General features: G+C 42.1%; 1 protein-coding gene across 1 annotated transcript in view; it reads right to left on the bottom strand.

The window, feature by feature from the left end:
• LOC115459627 (solute carrier family 12 member 2-like) overlaps positions 1-17,289 on the bottom strand; it is a gene marked incomplete at its 3' end in the record, with an annotated part of 43,846 nt that overhangs the window by 16,121 nt on the left and 10,436 nt on the right. Inside the window, 4 exon segments of the mRNA XM_030189434.1 lie at positions 2,959-3,066; positions 8,412-8,563; positions 15,673-15,757; positions 15,875-15,999. Coding sequence (XP_030045294.1) covers positions 2,959-3,066; positions 8,412-8,563; positions 15,673-15,757; positions 15,875-15,999 — 470 coding nt within the window.

The following is a 17,289-nucleotide window of genomic DNA, read 5'->3' as shown; positions in this document are numbered from 1 at the left end:
AGAGCCGGCAGAGTGTCTAGCAGGACTCCAATGAATTCCAATCACTGGATAGGTAGCAGATGAGACTTGAGGTAGTTTAAAATTAACCCTAGTAGCTCTAACACCTGAATAGTCCTCCACATGGAGTCCTGAGCACCATCCTGTGACGTGCTCTTCACCAGCCAGTCATCAGGTAGGGACACACATGGATTCCCAGTCTGCATAGCAAACCTACAACTGCTGCTAGACACTTGGTGAAAACCCTGGTAGCTGGCACGAGGCCAAAAGGCAACACGCAATACTGGAAGTGACAGGTCCCCAGCCGAAAATTGAAGATATTTCCTGTGAGCTGGTATGTGGTCCTGGCTGTGTGGAGACCCACGCATTGGCACCTCCTGTATGGAGGGGGTTGCGGTCCTCCCGGTGCTGAAGCTTCTCAGGGAACGGTGAACTCCTCTGCACGAGCATGGGACCATCAGTACAACTCCAAGGAGAAGTGGGAGGGTGTAGGTGGTTTATATAAGAATTAATGGCATGTTTGTCCTTGGAGAATACCTGCTACATATAAGTATCTTCGCTTTTTCTGAGGACAAGCAGGCCATTTGATTCTCACATGTAGGAATCCCTAGATACCACGCTCATCGAAAACAACAGTAGGCCAATAGGAACTCACAAAGGCAAGTTCTAATTTGAATTAACCTGAAAAATATATACAAACTGAGTAAAAGTGCAGCCTTGAACAGAACAAAACAGGTCTAGGAGGGTAGAGCTGGATTCTAGATCCCAAATTCTGCAGAACTGTCTGTCCATCCAAACAGACCCACTGCATGAGGTATCCTGCTCAAGGCAATAGTGAGATGTGAATTTCTGTGGACCTAAGACCACATTGAAACCTTGCAAATCTCTTCTATAGAAGCTGAACTCAAGTGGGCTACCGATACCGTCATGGCTCTGACATTATGTATCTTGACAAGTTCCTCAAGAGTCAACCCAGCTTGGAAATAAGTGAAAGAAATGCAATCTGCCAGCCAATTGGAGATTGTGCATTTTCCGATGGTGACCCCCATCTGTTGGAATCAAAAGAAACAAAACTGGGTGGCCTGTATGTAGGGCCTAGTCCACTTCCGGTAAAAGGCCAATATTCACTTACAGTGTGCTTTTGCCAGGATGGGCATGAGGTTTGGGAAAGAATGCTGGAAGAACGATAAGACTGACTGAGATGGAACTCCTGACACAATCTTAGGCAGGAACGTGGGGTGCTTGCAGAGAACTACTTTGCTATGACAAAACTTTGTGTAAGGTGGTTTCACTACTAAGTCTCGAGGCTCACTGAGCAGTAGTAGTAAGACAAGACATTCCAGGTCAAGTACTTCAGTCAACAGAAATCGAGTGGCTCAAAAGGAGCTTCCATCAGGCAGAGGTTTGACAGGGGCCTTTGTCAAAAGCAAGCCTCTCCCGAAGCGAACAACTAGAGGCTATCCAGAGATGGACTTGCCTTCTACATGGTGATGGTAAGCACTAATTGCACTGAGGTTAACCCTTATAATCTCGGTTTTAAGACCAGACTCTGAGAAGTGCAGAAGGTATTCAAGCAGGGTCTGAGTAGGGCAAGAAAGAGGATATAGGGCCTTGCCCTCACAACAGATGGCAAACCTCCTCCACTTGAAAGAATAACACCTCTTAGAGGAATCTTTTCTGGAAGTCAGCAAGATCCCGGAGAAACCCCTCTGGAAAATGCAAGGAAGCAAATTTTAAGCTCTCAACATCCAGACTATGGGGGACAGAGACTGGAGGTTGGGATGTAGAAGAGAACCCTTGTTCTGCATTATGAGGGTCAGAAAATCCTCCAATCTCCAAGGTTCTTTGGAGGATAACTGTCTAAGAAGCGGGAATCAGATTTGCCTGGATTGGCTACCAAGAATTGTTGTTGAAGATTCCTTCTCCATTTTTTTATAGCTTGTCAAGTATAGAACTCTGTTAAAGGAAGTTGTAGAATAAGGGATTATTTGTTACTAAATTATATGTTTCAAATATATATATATTATTTTTTTAATTAATTCTAAATTTAATGTTATATTTTAATTATTTTATATGACTTATTAGGTGTATGTGGTTTTATTTTTTGTGATTTTATGTTTATCCAAGTATTAATTTAATATTATATTTATTTTAACAGTATTTCCTCTGCCGTAACCCTGAAGGTTATATGTGGCAACATCAGGCAATCTTTTTATCAATCACTAACCCCCCCTGCTTACAAAGCTGCGCTAGCGCTGTCGACACAGCCCATTCAAAGTGAATGGGCTGTGTCGGCAGTACTGCACCGCCAGCAACTAGTGTGGCTTTGTAAACAAGGGCCTAAGTGTTGCACTTTTACCAATAAACACTATGAACTTTTATTTTGTGTTGAGATCTGCTTCTGTTCCCATTGTTCTGGCCTTTGGGGATCTCAGTCACTTTTTTGTTCAGATAAGCTTTATCTGTCCAGGTCTTTGGTTGAGTTTGAACGGGTATCCTAGTATGAACATGTTTTCATATTAGGTACAGAAGTAATTAGCTATTTTATTAATGATAAACTAAGTAATACGAATTAATATGTTTGGGTGTATTGTAGGTTTTATTTATGAGAGCTGAATGATCTATATGATTTAATTATGTTTTATGTGAAATGTTCTAAGCCACCCTGAGCTGATATAAAAAGGACAACATAGGAGAAAGTAAGCAAGAGATAAACAAAATGATTATTTTTAAAAGGGCCAAGAATACTTCTCTTATTTTAACACTCAGGTTAAAATTATTGATCTTATTTTACCTTAATTCCTAAATCTTGCACATGGTGGGACTACTACAATTATAAGCAAACAAAATGGTGTTAAACCTCAACTTTCCTCCTTCATAATATTTCTCTTCAAAGCATAAAACCAGTCACCTTGCTTAGGACATAAAAGCAAAACTATATTACAGTGAGCTTATTCTCACCTGGAATACTTTGGGAGCACTCACTAAAGATGCTAATGCAGATGAAAGGGTGGCTGAGAAAATGCCTGCTGTAATCAGAGGGGCAAATCCAGACACCATGCTCATAACCTAAAAAGAAAAATTAATTAAAAAAAAAAAAAAGTTACATATATGCTATAGTATTCTTAATAAGTGAACACAGTTCTAAACATATATACATTAAAACTTTCCATTCAGCATAAAGTTGTATACACTTAAAATTAAATAATGTCTCTTCTTTGCAGTATATCCTTTATAATACAATGGAGAAGTGGCCATCCCACTGTCTAGGCTAATTCTCCTGGGTGCACTGATGTTGCAGATATGATAGTATCAGAATTAAGGAATGGGATAAATACAGAGAAGACTAAGTTGATCCATGTGAATCTAGTATTATAGGTACCATACTTTCCCATACTACTGAGAATTCCAATACTACTTTTGCCTACTCCATTCTCCATGGGGAGGCTATTCTATTTGTCTACTACTCTGTGAAGAAAAAGTCCAGGATCCAGCTCTAATCAATATTTCTTACATACAAGAGTTGAATGAAACGTAATGCCTCCACTTCAGCAGATGGCAGTACTGACGCGCTACATGTATTCATTTGTTCTTTGAAATTTCTTCTTTTACTGCAGTAGGCAGAAAGTACCTGTATAAAGAGACTGTTGCTACTGCTTGTGAAAACAGAAGCATTCAGTGGGCACATAGTGCAATTTAAGCAACGTGCCATGTTAGACTACTGGAATCTTTCCAGTTGAAATTGAACTGAACTGAGTTTGTTTTATGGGTTATCACTGTATAGATACCAGTATTGTGCATTGCTGGACCACAAAAAAAAAAAAAGTAAAGATTGTGGATCGGGAAGGGCTAATTTATGTGATCAAAATTGAAGGGGACAACCTGTAGCAGCAACCAAGTCTCACATGAGAAAGGTGGACGAACTCGTAAATGACAAGAGGATCAAATTGTTTGTCCTCTATGATACTGTAAACCATTCTGCTGTCTCAAAGAAGGGTGTTATAAGTATGTTATGATTTATATTCCACCTAATCCAAGGCAGATTATAATCATTACAAACTAAGGGGTCCTTTTACAAAGACACACTGAAAAATGTCTTGTGATAGTGTAGGCACAGGTTTTGGGCATGCACTGATCCGTTTTTCAGTGCGCCAGTAAAAAAGGCCTTTTTACAAATTTTCACCGAAAATGGATGTGCGGTAAAATCAAAATTGCAGCGCGTCCATTTTGGGTCTGAGACCTTACCGCCAGGCATTGACCTAGCGGTAAAGACTCATGTGATAACCAGGCGGTAATGACCTACGCGCATCAAATGCCACTTGGCATGCATCCGATATGCGCATCTAAAAATAAAAATTTATTTATCAGACGCACACCAAAAATGAAATTACTGCAACAGCCACGCAGTAGCCGGGCGGTAACTCCATTTTGGCGTGCGTTGGGCACACGTACACGCTTATGCGGCTTAGTAAAAGGGCCCCTAAACTTTAAAAAAAATCAATACAGTATCACAAAATTCTGACTAGAATTTTTAAAAATATATTTAACATTTTCATATGAAGTATAAAAAAATGTATTCAAATATAAGAAAACAGCACCAGTCAACATCAAGGGAGAGAGCAGGGAAAGCAAAAACAAAATAAAAGGAAATTAGAATATGCCACATAAAACTGGAGACAATTCCAAAGATTAGCACTTTTCACATTAACAAGTAAACAGTGGTGTTTTTCAAGTGCAAATGTGGATGCACCGGTCTTTGAAAAGCCAAAAGGTTTCTCCTGTTGAGCTGGTCACACCCTCCATGTCCTCCGCTGCATTTTTAAAATAGAGATGGAAAAAAGTTAGGCTCATGGCACCCAATGCACCGTGAGTGCAGATCTGTTACCGAAATCACCCGATTACACTGAGCGCACCTCTTGAAGCCAGAGGGGATCTTTTGAGACACTGAAAAAAAAAAAAGAATCGTGGCCAAATTAATCTCCTCAATTTTGAGCCAAAAAAGGGGTGGAGGCCATATCGAGGATGGTGCTCCAGCCTAAAGTGGGCCTAGCAGGTCATGACAACGAAAGGAAACAAAGTGCCGAAAAGCTACAAAAATAAAAGGAATTTGAAAGCAAAAAGGAACTACTAATAAAATACTGAAAAAGAAGTTAATGTAAAAAGAGCAGCACCGGGAATGCACTGCAAAGTCTGGAACAAACATGCCCACTGAGAACACCGATGTGTCCTCCCAGCTACACGGAAAGAAAGACTGAGGAATCCGAGCTCACATGTTCGGTGGAAAGGTACCAGCGCATAAGTGGTGGGACGCTGCTAGAAATTTCTACAACTCACTAGTCAGCATCTGCACTGGGCTCTGTCAGATAACATCACCCAGATGTGAGAATACAACAGCCTGTTTGTCCTCGGTGAAAAGTACATTGCTTTATGTATAACTTTATGAATAAAAAATAAAAACAGATTCATTTAGAAGAGAATCCCTTTCCTAGTCATCAGTGTAAAAGGTGTTCACTGGTCTGGTGGTGGTAGTCTTAAGTCACAAACTACTGCAATATTTGAAATTGCCAAAACATTCTTTTGGAGATGGAGAAAAACCATTTGGGCACAGTTACCGCCAGGTAGCGGAACGCTTCAGAAAAATGGAGGACTTCTGTGTAGAGTGGTGCTGCTAAGGAGTGCACCACGCCTTCCATCCCCCATCAGCATACTGGCATGCACTGAAAAACAGCAGTCTCACACCAACTTAGAACCTCCCTAGGTCATAACACTTTGGAGCCCATGTGGAGTTTGTAAGATCAGAATAATTTACCATAATGGGGAAATGAAAAAGTAAATCCAGTGAATGGATCAGCTTCAACTCCTGTAAAGTCTGGTCCTATGGATAAAGCTAAGATACTTACCTGTAGCAAGTGTTCTCCGAGGACAGTAGGCATATTCTCACATGTGGGCGATGTCATTCACAGAACCCGGTGCGGACACTGCCATAGTGTAATGTCACTTTAAAACTTTGAGGCAGTGCCCCACTGCACATGCACAGCTGCCTTCCCGCCCAACGCTTAAGTGTGGGACCAGTAGTACAGTACTAAAGCTAAGAAGACAACTCAAGGGGAAGCGTGAGGGATGCGAGAATACATAACTGCTATCCTCAGAAGAAGCCAGCTACAGGTAAGTATCTTAGCTTTCTCAGAGGATAGGCCGGCATAATATTCTCACACGTGGGACTCGCTAGCTATCAGGCTCATAATATAAATGAATCCTGGCAACTAAGTAGATAGTGAGCCTAGTGGGAGGAAAAAAGGGGCCGGAGGTTTTTCTGACCCGTTATAGAAATTGAACCTGAAGTGAACATTTACTGCTTTGTTCTGTTGTAAGGTTTGAGGTCTTGTCCTCCAAATTTTTGCATTGGATTATGTGTAAGTTTGGTTAATACATTACTATTGTATCAGATCTTTTTTTGTTTTACTTTTGTGAAGTGCAAATTTGATTACATCTCTATTGGATCTAGTACACGGTCCTGATCCGTCTCCCAAGAGAGGTCCAAGTCTGACTCTTCAAAGTACTGTTCTTGAGAAGTACATGGAAGAGAGTTTCAACTGGTGTTGGATGTATCGAGGCAGACGAGACTCCAAGATTGAAGAAAGTTTCTCCACAGATGTTGACCTATGCATTGGTCGGGTTCATGATGCCCACAATGATCAGCACCAAGCTGATGTGCAGGGACTCTCCCATGACTCTCTCTCTAATGTATCAATGGGCTAGTGGAGTAGAACAGGTAAATGCAAATTGTTTGGTTATTATTTTAGTGGTAGAAAGACTAAAGGGTGGGGTTATCAATGTGGGCTACCATTAAGAGAGTTTATTTTGCTTAGTAACCAGGTCTCATTACATAAATTGGGACCTGTGCTAAACAGCACAAGCTAGTGATAAAATAACACATCTTAATGATAGCCCACATTGATAACACCCCTCAAAAACTCCATGAGGTTATTAAGCCGAACATTAAAAAAAACATTTTTTTAGCTCGTTTCTGTAATTCATTGTTAAGTGGTAACAGTAAATAGCATAGCAGAGTTTAAGACAAAAAAATAAAAAAAACTTGGACAAGTTCCTACATGAAAAGTCTATAAACCATAACTAATCTGGTAGCCTTGAGAAAACCCACTACTTATTGTTGGCATAAGCAGCCTGAAATCTACATATTGAGATCCTGTCAGGTAATTATGACCTGAACTGGCTATTGTTGGAAACAAGATACTGGGCTTGATCGCCTTTTGGTCTGACCTATCATAGCAGTTATGTTCTTATGTAGGTTTATGCTATTCAAAATGTATTTGCTAGAAAAACATTCAAGTATTTAGCAGATTAACACTAAGAAGCTGTTTCCTATTTTAAAAAAAATAATACAATCTGAAAACTCATACTTCCTGCAAGGTAACAAGTACTTTATAAAGCGAAGATACTTACCTGTAGCAAGTATTCTCAGAGGTCAGCAGGCCTCTTATTCTCACATGTGGGTAGACGCCGATCTGCGTCACCCAGCCTGGCAAATTTGCCACAGAAAAAAACTAGAGTTTTAAGGAATGCGAGCTGCACTCCAGCATGCACAGGCGAGTGCCTTCCTGCCCACCGCGCAGCCTTAGTTTAATACAAAAGCAAAAAACCCAAATAAAAACATGCAGATAGACAACTCCAAGGGGAGGTGGGTGGGATTGTGAGAATAAGAAGCCTGCTGTCCTCGGAGAATAACTGCTACAAGTAAGTATCTTCGCTTTTTCCGAGGACAAGCAGGCTTGCATATTCTCACAAGTGGGGAATCCCTAGCATCCAGGCTCACCCAAAACAACAAACGCTGATCAACTGGGCATCACAACAGCGAGGACTTAACACAGATTAACCTGAAACTATATACAAACTAGATGAGAGTGCAGCCTGGAACAGAAGAAAAAGGGCCTAGGAGGGTAGAGTTGGATTCTAGAGCCCAATCACTGATTGCCCACACTGACTGTCGCATCGGGTACCCTGCTCAAGGCAGTAGTGAGATGTGAATGTGTGGACTGAAGACCATGTCACAGCCTTGCACATCTCTTCAATGGAGGCTGACTTCAAGTGGGCTACTGACGCAGCCAAGGCTCTGACACACTCCACACTTTGTGAAGAAAAGCTGTCGGTTAGAAAAAAAGATTTGGCGTTTTCTTCACAAAGTGTGGATTACAGAGTCTATATCTTAATTAGCGATATCTATTTGCTGACAGGGATTTGCACTTCCTGAACATTATTACCTTGACCCGAGGCAGGTGCTGTTGCACCGAAACACGGCCCGTGTTGGGTCTCTCTCAGAATAAAAGGACTCTAACAATCCCGAAGGCCTGACTGTACTTTTTTTCTTTTGTAAGATTTATATGTACACATCTTACCTGGAAGTCTTCCATTAGCCCATATTTGCATTTTGTTGCCTTACATGATGAGAAGTCAAAATTTAATTTACAAGCTGCATCTGTGCAGTTTGTCAACTCGGTTGATAGAGAGTTGTTAAGGTTCCCTGAAGCATCCCGGACAACACAAGAACCTGGTACAAAACAAAATTTCAAATGAGTTACTTATAAAGGATAAATCTCATTCTACACCTCTGTTTTCCCATTAAGAATGAGAATTTGTGAACCCAAGATAAATATCCAGGTTCAACATTAAAGCAATCCAAGTAACAACCAATAATTAAATTTCAATCCCTCCCTGCAGTTTGTGTTTTTGCCAGATAGTTCAGCTGGATGGATGGAAAAATTAGTTAATCACCTGATAATTTTCTTTCCTTTAGACCCAAAGGATCAATCCAGACAAATGGGTTGTGACCATCGGCCAGCAGGTGCGGATAGAGAAATCTGAGTTATGCCTCAAAAGCTCCTACACTTCTCAACCAAGCCAGTATTCGATAAAGCAGTACAGTGAAAGAGAGTGACTTCCAGAAAAAAAACTCCAGCCTCTAGATAGAAAAAGAAGTATGAAATAAAGGAACCAGAATACAAACACCCAAAATTACATAGAGCCAAGAAAAGCTGAAACAATCACAGGGCGGGCGGGCTCTGGGCTGATCCTTTGGGACTAAAGTTAAGAAAATGAGGTAATTAACTAGTTTTTCCTTCCATTACATTCCAAGGATCTATCCAGACAAATGAGATGTACAAAAGCAATCCTTAAGAGGGGAGGAACTGTGATACCACTGCAGCAACAACCATGGCGCTGTTACGTCTGTGCTTTCCTCGCCCTCTGGTGGCCAGAACAGGTGGCTGCTATGGACCATCACCCGTTCCAGATTTTAGCAGAGTCCGGTCCGGATCTTCCAGGCTGCCAGGTTTGCTTGCTTGGATTGAGCCTGCACAGCCACCATAGCTTCCTGGTGATTGCTGCAGCTGAGTCTTTCCTGTCTGGGCTTATTAGCCATTTTGAAACTCTCTGGCTTTGCCTTTGCATTGCGTCTTAGGCCCTGGTCGTGGGTGCTTGTGCACTTCCGCCTGAGAGACTTTGTCTGGACCTGTTTCTGTGTTTGCTGGTTTCCTGCCTTTTGAACCTTGCCTGATCCTGGACTTTGCTTTGCTTGCCGCCTGCCTTTTGAACCTTTGCCTGGACCTGTCTTCTGCTTGCTGGCTGACCACCAGAGACCTAGCCTGGATTTGCCGGTACGTCTGTTCTGCCTTGCTTCTGGTGTGGGGTGGTTTTGCCTGCCACTGCTGCTCCTTGGCAGTGGCCCAAGGGCTCACAAACCCAGTTCCTGTTTTGTGAGCGTGACAGGCACCAAAGGAAGCATCTGCTCGAGCAGACACATCCAAAGGTTAACGCTTAAAGGAATGAGAAGACCACGTCAATGACCAACAGATCTCTGCCAAAGAAACTGTCCTAGACTCTGCCAAAGAAGTCACCAAAGACCTGAAAGAATGAGCCTTGACATGCATGGGAGCAAATCTACCCCTCAGAATGTACGCGGAAGAAATAGCCTCCTTAAGCCATCGAGCCACTGTCGTTTTGAAGGCTGGCAACCCTTCTGGGGTCCCGCAAAGAGGACAAAGGTGATGAGACCCCCTGAAAATATTGGTAGTGGTACACATCCAACAGTCACAGGGAAGCATATTTTGGAAAAAGAAGGAAGAAACACAGTCTGATTGACATGAAAAGGTATACAATCTTTCCGTATGGAAACTCCCAAGTCAGAAAAGCAGAGAAAGGGATCCCTGCAAGACAGCTTGAAGCTCTGAAACTCTCTGTGCTGACAAAATGGTAACTAGAAATACTGCCAAGTAAAAGCTTTGATAGTTGCCAAATGAAAAGACTCAAAAGGGGCCAACTGAAGAACCTTATGAACCACTTGAAGACTCCACTGGGGACAATATTGTGGAGAGGGGGACGCAGATGAGTAACTCCTTTGATTAATCAAACTATATCAGGGTGAGCAGCCAATGAGGCATTCTGTATCTTGCCTCTATGATACGCAAACGCTGCCACCTGAACCTTGAGCGAATTGGGAGCCAAGCCTTTTTTTAATCCCTCCTGAAGGAAGGATAAACTGAGACATGGAAGACCAAAATGGAGAAACATTCTGTGCAGACCAGATCTCAAAAGTTCTCTACACTCTAGCATAAGTAGTAGTAGTGGACCGCTTTTGGGCATGCAGCAAGGTAGTAATAACATCATCTATATAACCCTTCTTCCTCAATCACGCCCTCTCAACAGACAGGCAGCAAGACTATCTGTGGAGGAAGAATCACCTGAGGAGCAATTTGAAGACGGATGAGGTCCGCATACCAAGGACATCTGGGCCAGACCGGAACTACAAGAACGGCCTTCCTGGGATGACACACAAAACCTGTGCAACATCCTTCCCACAGAAGCTCATGGAGCAAACACGCAAAGGAGGCCGTCCGACAGACAAGGCTCTACCAGTGCATCCATTCCTATGGAGTCTCTTCCTGAAGCGGCTGTAGAATCTGTGTACTTATGCATTGAGTCTGGATGCCATGAGGTCCAGAATCGGAAGGCCCAACTGTTTGGAAATGAGGCAAAATGCAGTCTTTGTTAGTTGCCATGCCCCAGGGTCAAGAGACACTCTGCTGAGTAAATCCGCTTGAGAGTTCAGTGAACCTGCTATGTGAGATGCTGAAATCATCAGAATGTTCAATTTTGCACACTGAAAAAGAAGATGCGCTTCCTGGGCTAAAGATACACTCTTTATTCCTCCTCGTCTGTTGATGTAAGACACGGCTGCGACATTGTACAAGAACACGCACACCGGTCTTCCGCGAGGAGAGGAGGCACAAAGGCTAGTAGAGCTTTCCAGACAGCTCGAAGTTCCAATCTGTTGATGGACCAGGAAGCCTCCAATTTTGACCAATGGCCCTGTGCAGATTGGTGGAGATAATGGGCTCCCCATCCAAAGAGACTACCATCAGAGGTGGGAACAGACCAACTGGGAGTCTGTAAGAGCAACCCTGCCTGTGTGTATGCATAGAGAAGCCACCAAGTCAGACTCCGTCTGGCTTGAGGCATCTACGACACCAGCTGGTCAACAAGAACATGCACACAGGTCTCCAGAAAAGAGGAGGCACAAAGGCTAGTAGAGCTTTCCAGACAGCTCGAAGTTCCAATCTGTTGATGGACCAGGAAGCCTCCAATCTTGACCAACGGCCCTGTGCAGATTGGTGGAGATAATGGGCTCCCCCATCCAAAGAGACTACCATCAGAGGTGGGAACAGACCAACTGGGAGTCTGTAAGGGCAACCCCGCCTGTGTGTATGCATAGAGAAGCCACCAAGTCAGACTCCGTCTGGCTTGAGGCATCTACGACACCAGCTGGGCATGTCCACAACACCGAAGACCACCAGCTCAACAGAGACAACTTTGGGGCTGCATATGGAACTTTGCACAAGACCGGAGACCACCAGCTCAACAGAGACAACTTTGGGGCCGCATATGGAACTTTGCACAAAGCAGAACATCTGAAGTTGCCACCACAGACCCGAGAACCTAAGCATATCTCCATGCCTGCAGGCAGGGAAGAGAGAGAAGCCTAAGAATTTGCTGTTTGAGCTTGAGCTGACAATGTTGAGGCAAGAAAACCTTTCCTGCCTGGATACTAAAGCACGCTCATAGAAACTCCAGGGTGGGGATGAGATGACTCTTGCTATAATTCACCACCCAACCCAGCACAGAAAGAAGAGACAGAACTGTCTATGTACTGCAAAGGCTCTCTTAATAAGAAGGCGCCCGAATTAGCCTGTCGTCCATGTAAGGATGTACCTGGATCTCTTGCAGGCGAAGAAAGGCTGCCACCACCACCACCACCACCATAACTTCTGAAAATGTGCAAGGTGCAGTGGCGAGGCCAAAAGACATGGCCTTGAATTGAAAATTATCTTCCAGAATTGCAAACTAGAGAAATGTCCTGTGAGGAGGCCAAATTGGGATACGAAAATAAGCCTCCTTAAGGTCCAATGGTCTCCATGCGTAAGTGCAGCACTCAGAGACTTCCTCACCCCCTGACATCCAAAACCAAGTGAAAAGAGTCTTCTTTCTTTGGGACGACAAAAGACGGACTATCGACCAGTGCCCCTCTCTACCGGAGCTAACCAGAGGTTAGGGGCCTCCCGCTGAGCTGCAATAAGCTCCTGCATAGCCTCATGAAAATGGAAAGATACAGGATGTCTCTTAGTATCTGACACAATATATGGAGCAGGATCAGAGGACTGAAGCAGGGGAAGAAATGTTTAAAGCCTCTATAGATTTTGTGAACAACAGAGGCAATTCCACTCTCAAAAACAGTCTACCTAGGGTAGGATCATCATCCCGTCTGCCTCTGAAATGTCCAAGTCAGGGCCATCAGCAACACTAAGACAGTCAGAACCTCCTATGAGTCCCAAGGAGGAACATTTTCGAAATCCTGCAACACAGAAAAGTTTTCATTTCTTAGGAAGCTGCTTCTCAAAAGCAATGTTAGGGGAAGGAGGAGAGGTAGCTTGAGCTGACTTTAATAAAAAAAGGTCTGATGTAATAAAAGAAAATTCAGGCAAAAAGCAGGGCAGAAACCTCTATCCCTGCAAAAGCAACATCCCAGGACACAGTAGCGGGCAAAGAATCCGCTGACAAAATGGCTGCCGAAGCCTCGCTATGCACTGGAGCCGCTGGTGCTGAGCCCGCCAAACCTGCCATTGGAGAGGGCTGGATTGAGCTCCTGGAGATAGAGTACCAATGGCCAAAGTAGGCAAAAGCAGCATGTCCACAGAAGTAACACACAGCATGCAGGAACCAGTAGCCAAGAGCTTTCTCCTGCAGCTCGCACAAGGCTTAATAGGCTCAGACAGAGAATAATATACACAGAAAACAGCCAGTCTTGTGACCTCCAAGGCACAGAGAAGTCTCACAAACTTCCCACAGCACAAGCGCTCTCAAAAAAAACCACAGTGGCTGTTTTTTTTTTTTTTTTTTGTTTTTAAGATAGAGGCAGGAGAAAAAGAGAAGGGAAGACTGAGATAAAGTTGTACAAAGTGGCAACGGGGAAGCAGGGAGGGACCTAGACCACTAGGTTTACACCTGAGGCACAGGATATTCTCAACCTCAAACTCAACTGAATCTGCAAGCAGGACCAGAGGCCACACAGAAGTCACCACAGCACACAGGAGTTGCTATCCTGCCTGCTGGAGACAGAAAATACCGGCTTGATTGCTAAGTGCAGGAGCTTATGAGGCACAACTCAGAGTTCTACATCTCCACTCACTGGCGGATGGTCACAACCCATTTGTCTGGATTGATCCTTGGGACACAAAGGAAACAAATCTTGCTACAATGAGTCAAACCAGTAAATATAGGCATAATCCCGGTTGGGGGAGGGGGAGACAGGAAAGTCATCTCTGCTGATCAACACCACAATTCAAATTATCAGTGACAGCAGACATCACCTCTAATCAGGTAGGATATGCCATAACAAGCAAATTAATTTTACATAATTCAGGTTTACTTGGCATACTGTGTATCATTTTATTTATTGTGATTTACTAACTGCCTTTATGAAGAGATTCACCCAAGGCAGAGTACAACAGGTACAGTTTAACATAAAATTTACAATTTTATTAATAGCATAACAATAGTAAAATGCTCAAATATAAACAAACACAATAAATGAGATAAGCTTGGAAATGGCAAATTTGAACCTAATAATAGGACTAAAATGAAGCAGTATCAAAAATACTGATTAATGATGCTGTCTTATTTATTTTGATTTTAAATGTTTTTTTATACCGCTTTGATCGTTTTATGTAAAAAGCCAAGCAGTATAACAAGCATAATAAATTGTAAAATGTAATATATACATTTTACAGCACTGCAGAATAATCATAACAGAAATATGTCAGTACAATACAAAAAATACCATAATAGATAACATGGAAGAACACTCCCAAATAACAGATAATGAGATGTCAGGATAATCGCAATGAAACACCTAATAAGCGCACATTAGACCATTCAAACAACAGATATGATGTTAATGCTTTTTCTACAATACAGCTTACTATGTAGTCAAGGAGCCAAGTGCAGATATATAGATGGTGAGAAGATAGACAGCGAAATTGATTGGGATAGATGAGTGGCTAAACTCAAGGCAAGTTCTCTGTACAATTAAACAAAATATGGAGGTACTAGTCTAGGTACAGCGTGTGCAGCAAGCCAGTCCAGGTGCAGAATAAGTGTATAGTCAGTCAGTCACTATATATATTAAAGACTTGGGAGAAAAGCCAGGCTTTCACCTGCTTCCTGAAGTAGAGCTGGTCTCGAGTCAGATGTAGTTTATCATAGGTTAACTAAGCTGTTAATTAAAAAAAATGAAACAAACAATATAGCTTACAAAATTAATGCCAGCAAAAAATAAATAAATCAAGAAATAGATGAGGGAGGGTGTTTAAGGAATGAGTGCAAAAATTAAGTGCTAGGCACAGCAAAGGGTACAAGAACAAGAAGAGACATGAAGAGCTGCCAGTAGAGGTGGTGTGATGGGGACAGTACCTTAATTCAAGAAAACACAGGATAAGAACATTATTATAGCTGCTTATTATTGCTTTCTATTTGTAATTTATACACAGTTGCACAGCTTATTGTTCCTTTTTATACTTTAATAATAAGGATTTAAATATAAAATCATAATTGTTCGAGGCTTCTGCTGATGAGGACAGAGCCCATGGGGACGGGGACAAACTTTTCCCCCATGTCATACTCTAGTATATGCAATGTTTTCAAAAGTGCCCCTAGTGTTTAAAAAAAAAATGGTACTTGTACAGGAGGAGCAGTGTTCTTTTTAAGCTGCACTGATCATCCAAGTAGCCGGGTAAAATTCAGAGTAGCTAGGCAGACCATATAACCTGTACTAAACATAACTCTGGAAAACATGAAATATATACTCAGAAAAGATTGAGGTGGTCTTTTACTAAGGTGCACTAGCATTTTTAGCTGACGCTAAATGTTGAGATATAGGGATATAATGGACATCTCAGCATTTGGTGCAAGCTAAAAACACAAGCACACCTTAACAAAAAGACCCCCTTAGTGAGTTAAGATCCAAAACAAAACAGAGTTCCAGCAGGCAGTCTGCTATTTATGATCATAATTAAGAATGTAGCAGCATTCAAGTAAAACATCACTTACCTACAGACACAGCAATTCCCATGTAAACTATTGTAGTTATTAAAATGGCCAACATTGTTCCTCTAGGTATGGCTAATTGAGGATCCTTGAAAAGTAACAAAAATACATTTTAAAATTATTCTTGATATGCACATTTCTAAAATAAACATTGAGAATAAAAATATGAATATTTTCTATTAACAATGATTCTCATTCTACTCACCGCAAGATCACCTGAGATATTTGCTCCTGCTAATATACCAGTAGCAGCAGGGAAGAAAATAGCAAAAACAGTGAAGAATGTTTCTCCTCGAAAATCTGGCCCAAAGTTTTCTGTGAATATATCAGCTATCAGGAAACAAAACAAGAATCTCATTAATGTAATGAGAAAGTCTGAACACATTTACCCCCCATTTACGCTAATGCCGACACAGCCCTTTGATTGGGCTGTGTCGGCATTGCCGCACAGCTAAACAGAGGGGTTAGTTACCAATCTAAACCACAAAAAAAAAAAAAAAAAAAAAACAGACTATTACATTTTGATTTCTTCAACAAGATTCAGTAAATATCCCTGCATAAAAAAGCATGCACACCCCTTCACCCCCTGAGCAGCAATATCAACTAATTCAATGTAGAACTGTTTCACCTTTAAAATGTTTGAAGACTTCCTTGTATGAACAGCTTACCTTCAACATCTTGCCACATTTCAATAAGGTTCAGGTCGGCACTTTGATTTGGCCAATCCAAAACACAAACCTTCAACCATCCCATAGTTGCTTTACTTGAATATTTATGGCAGGGTTCAACAAATCATAGGCACCAGATTACCATAGCACATAGAAATTGCACTGATCAATCCTCTGAATGTTTTTTCTCCTTCGCAGAGCTTCCTTGTAAATTCCGTCTCCCAGCTCCATATCATGATGCAGCTGTCTAAACTTGAGTCACGCAGTGAAGGAAGTTTGGGAAGTCTCACAGCTTCAAGGCTTGTGGGACTTGAAACCACAGGACTTTCCAAACTTCCTGCCCTGTGTCATCTCAAACTTAGAAAGAGCTGGCAGCATGCTTTGAGAAGGGAGACTGCTGGCTTACACCACTGGTTTGCAAAAGCACCTTAAGGAACTGATTTACTCAAGTTTCTTTGCCACAGTCACAATAGAAAGAGCCTTAATAAATCTTCCTAAAAGATATATTGCTGATCTAGGAGGGGATTCCTTCCCTTCCTTCCATTCCTATACCCTCCCCCCCAAAAACAAAACACTGTGGACAGTGTTGGATGAGTGGGAAAAAAAAGCGAGAGAGGTCTCATCTACTGGCTCCTAAGTTTCTGGGATGGCACAATGATTTTATAAAAACTTGTTGAGGCCTGATAAGGTTATTGTCTTGATGTGTGATCCACTTTTGGTTCAGCTTCAACTTATGCATCAATGGTCTGATATCCACCTCTAGAAGTTGCTGTTATAAAAAGCAGCATTCATTTTTCCACCAAAGATGGTAAACCATCCAGGTCCACTGCAGGAAGGCAGTCCAACATCAGGCTTTACAATCAGGATGAGGTTCTTGATTGGAAAGGCAGTGTTTGGTTTTCACAAAAAAAAAAAAGCCAAATTAAATATTTTGGTCACAATAACTATCTGT

The sequence above is a fragment of the Microcaecilia unicolor genome, unplaced genomic scaffold (assembly GCF_901765095.1).
Source record: "Microcaecilia unicolor unplaced genomic scaffold, aMicUni1.1, whole genome shotgun sequence".
Taxonomy (NCBI): Eukaryota; Metazoa; Chordata; class Amphibia; order Gymnophiona; family Siphonopidae; genus Microcaecilia; species Microcaecilia unicolor.
The sequence above is the reverse complement of the archived record's forward strand: the minus strand, read 5'-3'. Positions and strand labels throughout refer to the sequence as shown.